Source organism: Frankliniella occidentalis, unplaced genomic scaffold, assembly GCF_000697945.3.
Source record: "Frankliniella occidentalis isolate FOCC.00 unplaced genomic scaffold, Focc_3.1 Scaffold2, whole genome shotgun sequence".
NCBI classification, from domain to species: Eukaryota; Metazoa; Arthropoda; class Insecta; order Thysanoptera; family Thripidae; genus Frankliniella; species Frankliniella occidentalis.
This window is the reverse complement of record NW_026267132.1, coordinates 4452691-4466041: the sequence shown is the minus strand read 5'-3', so window position 1 is coordinate 4466041 and position 13351 is coordinate 4452691. Positions and strand designations below refer to the sequence as shown.

The 13351-nt window shown below is 62.5% G+C and overlaps 1 protein-coding gene across 1 annotated transcript; it reads left to right on the top strand.

Moving 5' to 3' along the window:
• Positions 1–7724: 7724 nt before the first annotated feature.
• On the top strand, positions 7725–12508 carry LOC113211636 (uncharacterized). Its single transcript, XM_026430077.2, has 3 exons — positions 7725–11834; positions 11917–12057; positions 12162–12508. The coding sequence occupies exons 1-3, from the start codon at positions 8172–8174 to the stop codon at positions 12264–12266; spliced, it is 3909 nt and encodes a 1302-aa protein (XP_026285862.2). The 5' UTR covers positions 7725–8171; the 3' UTR covers positions 12267–12508.
• The last annotated feature ends 843 nt before the right edge of the window (positions 12509–13351 follow it).

Here is a 13351-nt window from a genome sequence, read left to right as displayed (position 1 = left end):
TTGCGCGCGCGCCTTTTTACGATTGTCAACGCCGCGGTATAAACTCTTGACGGCAGCCTTAGCTAGAACGTAAAAAAAAGGTTATAAAACCACAAAATAAATTTACAGATAGGAAAGCGCGCGCGCGCGCGCTTATACACTTGTCCTCTTCAATTTATGCAACGAGTAGAGAGGGAAAAAACAAAAGCGAGAAAAAAGGTGTAAGCAGCGTGGCTCGTGTATGTACAGTACGTGTGCGCATCGGTGTGGCTACCATTAGCATAAGGAGAAGGACACACACACACACCGTTGTGTACGTCGCGAGGGATGTCCCGTTGGCACCGCCCGCTCCGCACATGATCTCCGCGGGAGGTGGTGGTATGACTGCCGGGCCGCCCCCCTGTGATGGATGCTCGCCCCCCTAAAAGTAGAGTGTACGAGTCGACTGACGGACCGACTGGAGCAGGCCGAGGCACGGCCACACCGCATTAGGTATGTATGGATTGAGCTATCGGTGCGCCGCGCCAACATACAAATTACAGACCCCCCCCCCTCTCTCTCTCTCTCTCTAACACATCAGGTGCACCGCCGCCGCGGAGGGAGAGACGGAGAGAGAGGGGGGGAGGGGTATGAGCTAGTACCTGCTGGAGAAAGCACCCTCTGAGTGCACAAGAGTAGGAGGAGCCGCCACGAAACATCCTCTCTCTTGCTGAAAGAGAGCAAAAAAGAAAGAGGAAGAGACACACATATACGTGCGTGAGGTGAGGTAGGCACCGCGCGCGGGCTGCGCGGGCGGCCTCACCGCCGCTCGCTATGTACACCAAGGAGTGTATGCACACGTACACACACGCACGCACATGCTCACAGTGCCACCCCTCCGCCCACAGGCACGGCACACACGCATATGCGACTCTATACGTGAGTCGTGTGACGATACCCCCCTCCCCCCCTCGTCCTCCCCTCGCCCCACCAGCCCCGCCCTCCTTAGTAACGTATCCTAATTACACGTCATACCCCACCCGCTTGACTCCACCGCACAATGCGCGCCGAGGCATCCCTCGTAATCAGAACGTCGGACGGAGGGGAGGAGAGGAGAGGGGAGGGGAGGAGAGGGGAGGAGGGAAGGAGAGAGGAGGGTGGACACGTTGCAGCAGGGAATGCACGAGCCGTAAAAGAAAAGGCACAGGCAGCAGCAGCAGGGCGTGCATGGTCTCGGCCATCGCAATGTCGCGATGCAAAGTCAGAACGTCGCACGGTCACATGAGCATCGAAAGCAAGGATGTTTGAGAAGAGAAGCACAGCGCGCTGGCCGCGCTGGGGTCGGAAACCCTCCTCCTGGACCTGGACCGCCCCCTGCGCGCTCCGCGCGGCCGGGCTCCCGGGGCCGCGTACGTGGTATGTATATGAGACTGCGCCACCGCGCCGCGCCCGACCTCGGCGGGGCAGACAAGACCAAGAAAATGAGCCGTCAGATTTGAAATGTCGACTCCCAACGTGTTCATCGCGGTCATAAATCCGAGCAGCAGTCAGGCGGCTGCCGCGCGGCGGCGGCGGTGCGCGCGGCGAGAGGAACGCACCCGCGAGCCTCTCGGCCCAGTGTCGCAGTCTGGCCAGCCAAGGTGGGCGGCCCGGGGGGGAAGGACAAGCTCCACAACGTGGAGCTGAGGAGCTCCCTACTAAAGTACGACAGCGAATGCAGCGGCGGCCGAGCTGAAAAATAAAAGCAAAACCGAACGTATACCTCGTTGTTCGCCGATCATTGTCAGGCGATTCCAGGTCGCTTTTACAGTCGCTTTTATTTGACGGGAGCCCGCCGCCGCCGGGGGCCTGCTCGGGGCATGACTTACGCCCCTGACGCCCTCCAAGCCCCTCCGGGCCAGGGCCCTACTGCCCGCCCGCAGCCGGAGGCGGCCCGGACGGGGCCCGGAGGGGCTTGGAGGGCGCGGGACACGCCCCCTCAGGAGGCCGTGGCACTGCAGACTCCGGGGGTCGATGCGAAAAGGAAGGACGCGAGATTTACAGCCCGTCGACCAAGAAGACATGGACCATTCAAATATCGCATGCGCCTGCCTGTGCTGATGGCTGATGCCCACGACGCGCACCCCCTTGGCTGGGCTTCGCCACCGGCCGCCGAATCGACGCTGGATCACGAAAGATTATGGTATCGTGCTGGTTAGCCGGGGTCCTAGTCCTGAGGTTGTTCAACCGCCCGCACCCACCGTGCCGTCCGAGGCGTCGCGGACACGGCGCTCACCGCAGACCCTGGCGCCCGGGCCGGAGGCGCCTCACATACTGCACGGGGATTTGAACACGAGACGCGAGGGCCGCGTTCGAACAGCTCGCGCTCGCCTCTCCGCGGTAAGGACGGCGACGAGCACCCCGCCGACGCCGACGATCCCACCTCGGACGCGGCCGCAGCAGCCCGCGCGCCTGGGAAAGTTGGGGCCCTAAGCAGCCAGGCAGCAGGGCACAAGGGCCTAACCCTCCCGTGGCCCACAAGCAACAACATCTCACAACATCCCACTCGCTTCAATTGTGGCTTTGCGGTCGGCTTGGTTCCAGGAGGACCGGGGCAGCGCGCTGCGCGGTCAGCCCCGCACGGGCCGCGCGGTCCATTCATACGGGCGGCCCGGGGATGCTGGAGAGGCGGCTGGAGGCGGCTAGAGTCCTATAGGACACTAAAGGCGGCTGAAGGATGCTGAAGGATGCTGAAGGATGCTGAAGGATACTAAAGACTGCTGAAGGATGCTGAAGGATGTTGGAGGAGGCTGGAGGAGGCTGGAGGAGGCTGGAGGAGGCTGGAGGAGGCTGGAGGAGGCTGGAGGAGGCTGGAGGAGGCTGGAGGAGGCTGGAGGAGGCTGTGGAGGCTGGAGGCAGCTGGAGGCGACCGCCGAAAGAGGCTAGTGAAGGCTAGTGGGGCTAGTGGAGGCTGAAGGCGGCTGAAGGCGGGTGAAGGCGCCTGGTCCGCTGACTCATCAGGGCCCAATCGAAAGGAGGAGCAGGACGGAAGGGAAGGCGGGAGCGAGGGCGGGAGCTCCTCCTCTCCGAGCGTCCCGGATTAGTCATCGCTGACCGCAATTTGTTGCTGCTCCGAGGGCAAAAGGGACGGGCAAATTATTAAAGAGCACAACACACGCCCGCGCGGCCAAGTTTACGACGACAAGGAGGAGGAGCAGGCGCGGCCGCGGAGGAGAGCGTCGTGGCCCGCGCCCTCGTCCTGCGGGACCCTTCTCATCAGAAGCGTGGTCCTGGACCAGGTGAGCAAACTCGTCGTATTTCACTGCGCGCGGCGTGGTGGTTTTGAAGGGTGGATCTTTCTCTGTCTCTGCCCCCCCCCCCTCCCCCATCTTCCCTTTTCCCCCCGCCGCTGGCTTCTGCTCCGGTCAGTGGTTATTTATGTCCCTGAGGCCCCTGGAAGCCCCCTTGCTGCAGGAACAATGCCATAAGGTGCGCGCGCGCGCTCCAGGACAAGCACCGACGACGGGAGCAATTTGCGAAGCAGCCGCAGCGGCAGGAGCAGCAAGCCCTGGCCCATGCATCCCCAGGTGCCCGACGCAGCTGTGAGCTGTGGGAGCGCCCGCGGCGGCGGCCGCAGCTGCACACCTGCCGGACCCGCAGGTCAGCGCGAAGGCGATATCGGAATGCGCGCGAGCGGCACCACCACGTGGTTCCCACGTGGGAGCGGGGGCGCTGAGCTCCGCGCGGAGCTCACCGGATGAGCAGCTCATCACCCTCGCCATTATCTTTCTCCCCCGGCCCCGGCCGGGCGGATGGATCGGGAGTAATAATGTCACTCGGTGATTCCCTATCCGGATCCCGACACACAAGATTGCCTTCCGCGCGCTGGCGCGCAGCTACTGGGAGGAGCAGCGGGAGCGCGGCCGGTAGCGGCATGAGAGGTCAGGCGGGTGGTACAAGAGGGGGTGGGGGGTCAGCGGTAGCGAGTGGTCACCCACCTCGCGGGGAAGGTATAGTGAGAGGGGGGAGGGGGAGGAGCAGCTGATGAATCATGAGCGTGGAATGGAATGAGACGGTAGCATACCAAATTAAACGCTCGTATGAGCTCCCGTCCGAGTGAGGCCGGCTTGTAATATCGGGCCGCGCAAACAGAGCGGTGCCCGGCAGCGCTGCGGTGTACCGAGCCGGGGCAGAATAAAGTGGAATCAGCGTGAGAGCTGCGGGAGGGGGAGGAAGGGGGGCGGTGGCGCCCGGCCAAGAGAGGCCCGAGCGCGAGCAAAGGCGTTTCCCTTCGGATTAGCTGTCGTCAAACTTGAAGGGAAATGCGGCGCGGGCTCTCGCGGGCGGGCTGCGGCGGGCCGTGGGCCCTGCATCTCTCGACCCGTAATCAAAAAGAGCTTACGCTGAGGAGCCCGGTGCGCGGCCGTGGCGCGCCGCTCGACTTCGTTTGGCGACAGCGGGGGGCCGCGGCCCGGGCGGCGGGGCATCGGGAAGGCACGGAGAGGTGCGTTGCACTTGGCGAAACTTGACGAGCTCCCGGCCCGCGCGGGACCACGACGTACTGTACAGCTTTGCGGCCTCCAGGGCGAGGCGAAGCGCGGCCCCGCGGCGTGCGGCTGTGGCCGTCCGACGGCCGGGCCCCGCTCGCTTCGCTAGGCTCCGCGCCAAGCTGTTCCACCCCTGCCCCGCCCCCCGCGGCCCTAAACCGTTTGTCGTGCGCCTCGCAAATTTTAAAGTTGGAAGTGCTGTCCTCCTCGCCTTGCGGCCGGGGCCGCTCTTGCAAGCCGCCGCCGCCGCAAGGCGGCAGTTTCTTCCAGATTAATATGCGGTTCGTCTCGAGGCGTGGCGTGGCGGGGCGTGGCGGGGCGTGGCGGGGCGCGGCGCCGAGGGACACGGGGCCCCAGCTGTCGCAGCGTCACGGGGCGCGGCGCGGCGGCGCGCTGTCAGCGCCTCGGAGAGCTCTCAACCTGTGGTCTCATTAATGAGCCGAGGAGGAGGAGGAGGAGGAGGAGGAGGAGGGGAGGGGGGGGGGAGGAGGAAAAGAAGCGCAAAAAGAGCGCGAGGAAGGGAAGGGGGCACCTGTGGAGCCGCACTTGAGGACATGCATCATATCGGTAGAGCTAATTTCCCCTGCAGAGGGCGGCGCCCCCCAGGAGGCGGGGCGCGCAGGGTGCTCGCGGGGTGTGACTGCACCCGAGGTGCGTGCCTACCTCCCGGGCGGCGGCGGCGCTGCTGGGGAGCAGCAGCAGATCCCCGGCACGTCATGTCTCTAATTGCCCTCTGATGGGGCTAATCGCGGTATCAGGCCGCCGCCACCCCGGGCTGCATCCACATCTGTCTCCAGCGCACACGCCCATTAAGACGGTGGGGTCTGCTGGCGGAGCACAGCCCGGCGCCGGGGCGCGCGGGGGCGCCCGTTGGGAGGACGGGGTGCGCGGCAGGTGGGGCGGGGCCGGGGCACACTCCAGGGCAGGCACGGCGGGACCGGCGGGACCGGCGGGACATGCGTTCCGATCACATCGAAATCATTACAAGAGACAAGAGCCCGAGCAGGCGGTGCGATTGTCGGGGGTCGCCATGGGGCTTGCGGGTGGCGGGCGCGCACCGTCCGCGACAACCCCCCGCCCCCGCCGCCCCACCCCAAGGTACAGTGTCAGGTGCGGCGACGGCCGCAGGTTACGTTGCGGCAGGGAGTCGTCTTGCACGGGGTCCAGGAGGGGCACTGCGGCGGGCGCCGTGCGTGGAGTCGTGATCCGGACGTCGACGGCCACGTGACCTGCGTAGCGCGAGCTCGGCGCCATGGGCCAGTCACTGTGAGTGTGGCATTTTACACATTGCTGAAGAATAAAATAAATTAAACTGCTGTAGTGCATACATTGCATACATTTTTGGGGGCTATGATGAGGATACGTGTACTTACTTGTTCAATGGAAGAGACGAAAAACAAAATATATACGAGATTTGTTTCACATTGTCTTGCTAGGTAAAGGCCAGCAAATCCTCAGCCTTGATTGAGAGTGACCTCTCTGTTGCGTAGAAGGCGTCCCGAGTCCCAGCCCCAGCCGGCAGACGTCGCGGACGAGGCCGTCGCCCTGGCCGCCCAGCAGGGGCACCTCCTGGCGCCCACGGCGGCCACCACGAGGAGGACGCAGGGGGACTCGGCCCCGCGCCGACGGGGCGCCGTCAGGGACAATCCGACCGAATGGGTACGCCACACAGCTGGTAGGGTGGCGTGCGAGTTCCTGCATTTGACAAGTAACGTTACCGAGCGTTACCATACAGTCTCAAAATGTATTTACACTGAGCTCAAGATCAGTGCGATAGAAAAAGTATCAAAATTGTCTCTCAATGGTTGCGTGTGGCTTCAGGTCTCGTGGTTGGATATGTCCGATATTTGTAGACGATCATGTCGAGCGATATGATCCGATCCCCGTCCTGTTCGCAGCCGAGGTCCTCTAGCACCACGCCTCCATGTTGGAGGAGGCTGGAGGAGGGATCCCCGTCCTGTTCGCAGCCGAGGTCCTCTAGCACCACGCCTCCAACTCCGCCACCGCTTCCGCCACCCCGCCGTCTTCGGAACCGTTCCCGGTCCCGGTCGCCGTTGAGCCCCCAAGGCGACCCGCAAGGCCCCGACTCCCGCGTCGTGGCCGCTTACTACTCGGCGGCGGTGGCCTGCTCCAGCTGCCAGAAGGCCTCCATGACTCCGGTGGTAGGTACCCGCCGAGGCCTCGGTCCAGGCCCCCGCTGACTCGACCGACGCGGTGGCTCGCCCCGCCCGCTTCCGTAGGTAGGCTGTGCCACGTGCACGCGTGCGGGCGAGTTGCCTGCCTGCTACAGTACTCGATGTGCCACAGCCCTCGCCGACGGCCATGACCAGCGGCACCGGCGCGGCCCGCCCAGAGCTCTACGCGCCCCCGTCGGACTCGGACTACAGCTCAGCCGGGAGCACCGCCACCACGCCCCCCTCCAAGGGAATCGTGTTCCCCCGTCCGGGATCGCCAGAGACGAGCGAAAGCGAGGTACAGTCGCTGCTCAAGAGCCTGCAGTCGTTGGAGGGCGCAGCAGACGGCGGGGAACCATCACCACCCCTGCAGAGGAAGCTCCCAGATGCACAGTCCACACTGACGGGGGTGGTCGGTGAGGTGGAGTCCCTGCATCAGCCAAAGCCGGCCTCGCCAGAGGGGAGTGTCACCGACGGGATAGAGTCCCCCAACAACGACAGCGTGTCCTCGCCGCAGTCCCTGGAACGGGCACCCTCCCCCGGGCCAGTGAGCCTGTCGTCCTCAGAGGTGTCCTCCGAGAGACGCGCCCAGGTGACCAGCCTGGCGCCCTCCGAGACGGAGCCCTCGCCGCTGATCACCAGCCCGCCGCAGCGGGACAGCACGCCGCTCTCGTCCTTGTCCGAACAGTCGCCGGCGCGGCTGGCGTCAGAGAGCGGCGACGCCCGGCAGAGCGACAGCAAGGCCTCGGAGGAAGACATCGACGTGGGTATCATGATCGCCCCCTCCGCCTTCGACGGCTTCTTCTTCGGGGTACGCGACGACGGCAAGGACAAGACCGACTACTTCGAGCAGGTGCGGCAGCGCACGCTGCAGTCCTTTGACGTGGCCCGCACCCCTGGGGAGGGCAGCCAGGACGGCGATCGGCCTGCAGTTGAGGACCTGGCCGTCGAAGCGGATGTCGTCGACAAGGAGGAGGTCGCTGATGACGTCTACACGGATACAGTCATCAATAAGATCACCAACAAGGATACAGTCACCTGTGACGCCATCGAGCTCGGCGGTGAGGAGGTCGGCGAGGAGGGCGGTGAGGAGGGCGGTGAGGATGTCGGTGCGGAGGTCGGTGCGGAGGTCGGTGCGGAGGTCGGTGCGGAGGTCGGTGCGGAGGTCGGTGCGGAGGTCTGTGAGGAAGTCGGTGAGGAGCCCGAACAAGACCGGGAATACAGCGAGCCCGCAGGGGCCGTTGGCGTCGCACAGAGTCCACCGAGTCCTCCCGCCGCTCAAAGCGACCTGGCACAGAGAGACGCAGGTGAAGAGTCGAACAATGAGTTCGACGTGTCCTCTGGACGAACGGAAATCTCAGACGAGTACAGCGTGGATGTCGATGTTACCTCAAGACAAACGGAGTTCTCCGTCGCTCTAGAGCCAGACGACCGGATCAATGAGAACGACAACGCGACCACCGCACCTCGTATCACAGACTACAGTTCTGAAAGTGCTGCTCGCTGTTCCGACATGGAACTCATGGAGATAGCTAGGACCAGCATGGCCCTGACGGCGGCGAGCAGCAGTGTTCCGGACTCAGAGAGCATCCAGCTGATCGACCAGGTCGCCGTCGACGAGGAGGACGAGGAGCCAGACACGACAGAGGGCGCTGGCGACGACAGCCTAGTAGGCTGTGACATGGACCTCAAGCACGTAACCGGCGTCCTGTTCGACCCCACTCCGCGGCCGCCACAGACCCCGCCGGACCCGCTGCCCAGCATGGCGCTCACCAAGGGCGGCTCGCTGCCCGCCGCGGCCGCGACCTCCGCGGCTGACGAGGGCCGCCCCCAGGGGCCCCAGGGCCGCGCGGATAGGAAGCTCGCGGGTTTTGGAGGCTTCCCGTTCAAGGCCAGGCGTCGTCAGGACAAGGCGCAGCGCTCCGCCACAGCCAGCGCCTTCATCCCCTGCCCGGAGCCCGCTCGCGCACCCGCACCGCCCAGAGATGACGTGCCCCCCACGACCAGCAGCACTACCACCCGGAGGCTGAGCGTCGACCTCAAGGTGGCCGACGTCAAGCAGGTGGAGTCGGCAGGGGCGTCGTCGCGCACCTCCACCTCCACTCACCGCATCCTGAGCGACGTGCTGCAGGGCATCAGGCAGGTCATCCTGCCCGGTAAGTCTGGCCGGCGCAGCATCATGAAGCGTCCCCGCAGCGGCCACCGCCTGCTATCCAGGAAGGCGCCGGCCGAGAAGCAACGGGAGGCCGACGCTGAGGACGAGCAGGCACCCGCCGAGGACAGCTCCACCGCCGCCGCCGCTGCCGCCGATGAACAGACCTCGGTCATCGGCGTCCCAGGAGAAGACGAGGCGTGCAGCACGGCCACCGTCGCGTCGTCGCCCAGGGACGCCCGGTCCGAGCATCCTTCGCGGACCTCGTCCGACGACAAAAATGCGTCTGCCGGGGTTAAAAAAAATCATGTTGAACCTTCGCCAGTCACAGATGTACCAAGTAAGCTAAGATACCCGGCCTCAACGCGATCCAACATAAGTAGAAGTAATTGCGAAGAAATCAGTGAAACTCATTCCAGGACCTCGAGGTCGTCCATTGCCCCACCGAGAACAAACTTTTTGACCGACAATGTGCTGAAATCCCTCGCACGCTCCTCCAGCATCAAGTACATAGACTCGACTCTGCGCTCGACCCAACGAATTTCCGGAAAGACGCCCGAAAGGTACCGCAACGTCCCGCTCCCAATCACCAAACCCGAGTCCAGCAAAGCAAACACACCCACGGCCTCGCAGTGCAGCTCCCCGCGGTCCCGAGGGTCGAGGAAAGGTTTCAAGCTGCGCAAACGCATCAAGATCTCGGAGACTGCAATCTGCAACAACAACAGCGGTGCGCTCAACTGCCTCACCGACCACAAGGAGAACAACAAGTACTACGTGTACACGGTGAACGACGACAAGGCCACCGAGCTGAGGCTGTCCGAGATGTTCGTCCTGCAAGAGGAACCGATCATGGCGGAGGAAGTGCCACAGATTCAGGAGCCCGTCGAACCAGTGCAGTCAAAAGCGAAGGCCAAGAAGGGGGGGAACAAGAAGGAAGGCAAAGCAGCCAAAGCGCCGAAAGCCAAGTCCAAGCAGGGGGGGCCGTCGACGGCCGGGAAGATCCTCCGAAAGAAGTCGTTGACGCGTCCCGCCTCACTGCTGCGGTCCCGGCGCAGCGGGGAGAGGCTTCGGGGAAGCAAGACCAGCGCGAGGGCGTCCAAGGCGGCGCTGGACAAGAAGGCCTCGAGCGCACTCAGCATCAAGAATCGTCAGACAGAGGTCCTCAAGCGCTTGCGGCCGTTCAGTCCGTCGGACGGTGTCGTCGAGATCGTGTCGGACGCCAGTAAGTGCAGGTCGATCGAGCAGAGCGACACGGCGACGCAGCTTCGCGGGGAGTTCACGCCACGCGTCTGCGCCGACGTCCGCGACTCGTGCACGGGGGACACCTCGTCCGTCGTGAGCGCGGCCGTGAGCCGAGGCCATTCCCAGCTGCACTCGCTGGTGCCCTCGTCGGTGCAGAGCCGGGAGAGCTGCGGCCCCCGCCGGACCTCGGGCTCGTCGCGGAGGGGGGCGCCCCGGTACAGGCCGACCCTGCGCACGCCCAGGATCACGTGCGTCGGCATGGGGGCGGGCAACGAGGTCGCGCTCGTGCAGCGGAACAACATGGAGGCGGGAGCCCTCGGTCGCGCCAGGATCCCGTTCAAGCACCCGGCGCACGGCGCCAAGGTGCCGCAGGCCGCACTTGCCCACCGGGAGCTCGCCGGCAAGGCGATCATGGCCAAGCCGCCGGCCCTGCCCGCCAAGAGCCATCCGCCCGCCTTCCCCGGGCTGCAGGAGATGACCGAGATGCTGTTCGAGTACTCGACGCTGGCCGCGGCGAAGGGCCGGTCCTTCGCCAACGTTCACTCCGAGCTAGTCAGCCTGTTCGAAGCCCCGACAAAGGCGTCCCTGCCCTCCAACGAGTCTCACGGCGTCATCTCCGACTCCGCGAACCCCAGCGCGGACCAGGTGCTGGTGCAGCTGCGCAGGATGGAGGTGGGCGGCAGTTCGCAGGCGACCAGCAGCGCGGGGGTCACGGAGGAGGAGGAGGAGGGGTCCAGTCAGCTCTCGGGAGCCCCGTCCTCCAAGCAGACGACAGAGCGCACCGAGGAGACGGACTCGTGCCAGACAGCGTCCGCAGCCTCCTCCAAGCAGTACACAGAGACTGCGCAGCGGAGTGGCTTCAATATCCGCAGCGTCGACACGGAGGCCCAGGTGGCCGCGGCCCTGCAAGAGATCATGAACTCGATAACCGAGCTCCGATGCACGGACACGGACGGGGTGCTGGGGCCATCCGCGGAGGTGCTGGCCCCCGGGACGCAGGAGACAAAAGACAGCGCGAAAGTAGACGACGCCATGGCCCCGCGGAGAGCAGGGAGAGAGACGGCGGGAAACGCCCATTTACATGGTTTGCGATACTTCCCTGCCAAAGGTCTGTCTACGTTTGACATTTTAGACACAATTCTAATTGAGGAGAGTCATTCAAGACTACAAAGTAAACAGCTCGATTCTAGTACGAGACCTGGTCTGAGTGTTAAGATTAACACATGGACATCAGACAACATACATGTTACGTCTAATAGTGTCCAAGCTACTGTATCCACTGCAAACGCCGTCTGCCAGCGTACAAGAATTAGCTCGCCAGAAGATGCGTCAGAAGAGAACCTGCCTAAACCTCACTTATGTGAGACTGATCAAAACTTAGTGGAAAACAGTAAGCTATTTGAGAAGAGGACAACACCAATAAAAATTGAAACAAACAAGGCACAAGGCTCTTCAACAGTTTGTGTTGAAAAACACAGCTATCCAAATAATTTTTGTATTGATACTATCGATATGTCTTCAGAGTACATCCCAAGATCACATAACGACACGATTGAAACAGAAAACTCAGTTCGGAGTAGGCACAGCCCCATACTGTTGCCATCTACTAGCTTTACTAAAACTAAGTCCAAACATGAAATGTCCACAATTACAACACACCATGGAATTTCAGCAACATCCATGTCTCAGGCGAAACTGACAGGGCCTCAGAGAGCACAAAAGAGAATTGCCTGCTTCCTGGGGGATGACATCCCTGGGACCATACTGGCTGTTTTAACAGAGGTAAATCTTCCGTTTTGAAAGTAAATAATTATTGAAAAAAGTAGAGTTGTTTCAATCTTGTCATTTTTTTTTCTGTTCAAAGGTGCTGCCCATATTTTTAGAGAGAACCAGGTCGGAGCTGCTGACTCCACGACAAAATCTCATTCAGAAATTACTGTACGAAGATTACTTCAACCATCCCGCCAACACCTCGGACGGCCTAAACGCGAGAGAAGACCCGCAGGTTCATTATAATTACTTACCTCTAGTATTCCAGCATGCTGGAGCATCCTGTCGTGGACGAGAAGCCGGGGGCCGGCTCAGGACGTCCGACCGACTGTGTTGCAGGCGCTGCTGCGGGTGGGCACGATGGCGCACCAGGTCGCCCTGCTCGTCGAGGACACGGCGCGCTCGACAGAGCTGGACATGCAGGCCGACCGCCGGCCGCCGTGACTCAGAGGTCGCCGTCCTGGAGTCTGCCGCCGGCTGGTCCGCCGCTGCACCGCGACACGAGTCACCTGTAACAACATATCTTGAGCTGTGATAACTTGTATTTAAACTATTGTTGCGAGCTGTCATTCGTTAAATGTACGCGTATATGTTCGTCGGCACGCACAAACTCTTGTGTACGTGGGGCAAAGTTTTTAATTCGTGGTATAACACCATTTACTTTAAGTAAAAAGTAGTAATATTAACGATATTTCGTCATTTTATAACCCTTTTTCCAGACAGCTCCGCCGGGTGGTCTCCAACGTGAACGACACAATGAATATACAAACACCGGAACAAAAACCTCCGGCCGCAGCAGGTTTTTGCCCCCCGTCAGTCAGCCAGGGCTCAGGCGGCCCGTACCGTCAGGTGTCGGTGCCGCCGGCCCCGCCGCGCCGCCCGGGACGCCCGATGTGAATTTATGACACTCGGCGTCGCGACGCTCCGCGCGCTTGCGCTGGACGCTTCTCTCACATACAATGTATGCTTTTATAGGCCGAGGCGCGCGGGCGCGAGGCGCGTCAAAATCCTAACGCCGTTTATTGCACTGCCGCTTTTGCCCACATAGTTGTTCTACTACACCCTTGGTCGGAGTACATGCAGGTGATGCGGCGGCGGTGGCGGCTGCAAAGCGAGCGCGTGCCGCGAGCAGCGAGCAGCGCAACAGGCTCCGTATATCCTTTTTATTCCGATTATTATATACTTTTATCGCGCATGATTTCGCTGCGCCGGGCTTAAGAAAGACCCCCCCCCCCCTGAAACGGCAGCATTACCATGGGGTTGCTCTCTCTCTCTCTCTCTCGCACAGTTTTGCACCCCCTGCCTTCAGCTAGGCCGGCCACGCGTCATTTCCCGCCAGCCTCCGCGAATGTTTCGAGGCCACCGTATCTCGGCGCCCGCGCAAGCAGAGTTACGTGCCTCCTGCCGCGGGCACCCCGGCAGCTTCCTTCCTGCCTGACCAATGGCCGGACATCCATCATGCCACCGACCACACCCCTAAACGGATTCTATTATCTCCGATCGCCGTGTTCCTTGGGATCTGCCGCTCC

Bases quoted from the DNA above. Each gene is read 5' to 3' on its own strand.
- LOC113211636 (XM_026430077.2), top strand. From the start codon at position 8,172: ATGGAACTCATGGAGATAGCTAGGACCAGCATGGCCCTGACGGCGGCG. The intron at 11,835-11,916 runs GTAAATCTTCCG...TTCTGTTCAAAG, and splicing joins TACTGGCTGTTTTAACAGAG to GTGCTGCCCATATTTTTAGA. The intron at 12,058-12,161 runs GTTCATTATAAT...ACTGTGTTGCAG, and splicing joins ACGCGAGAGAAGACCCGCAG to GCGCTGCTGCGGGTGGGCAC.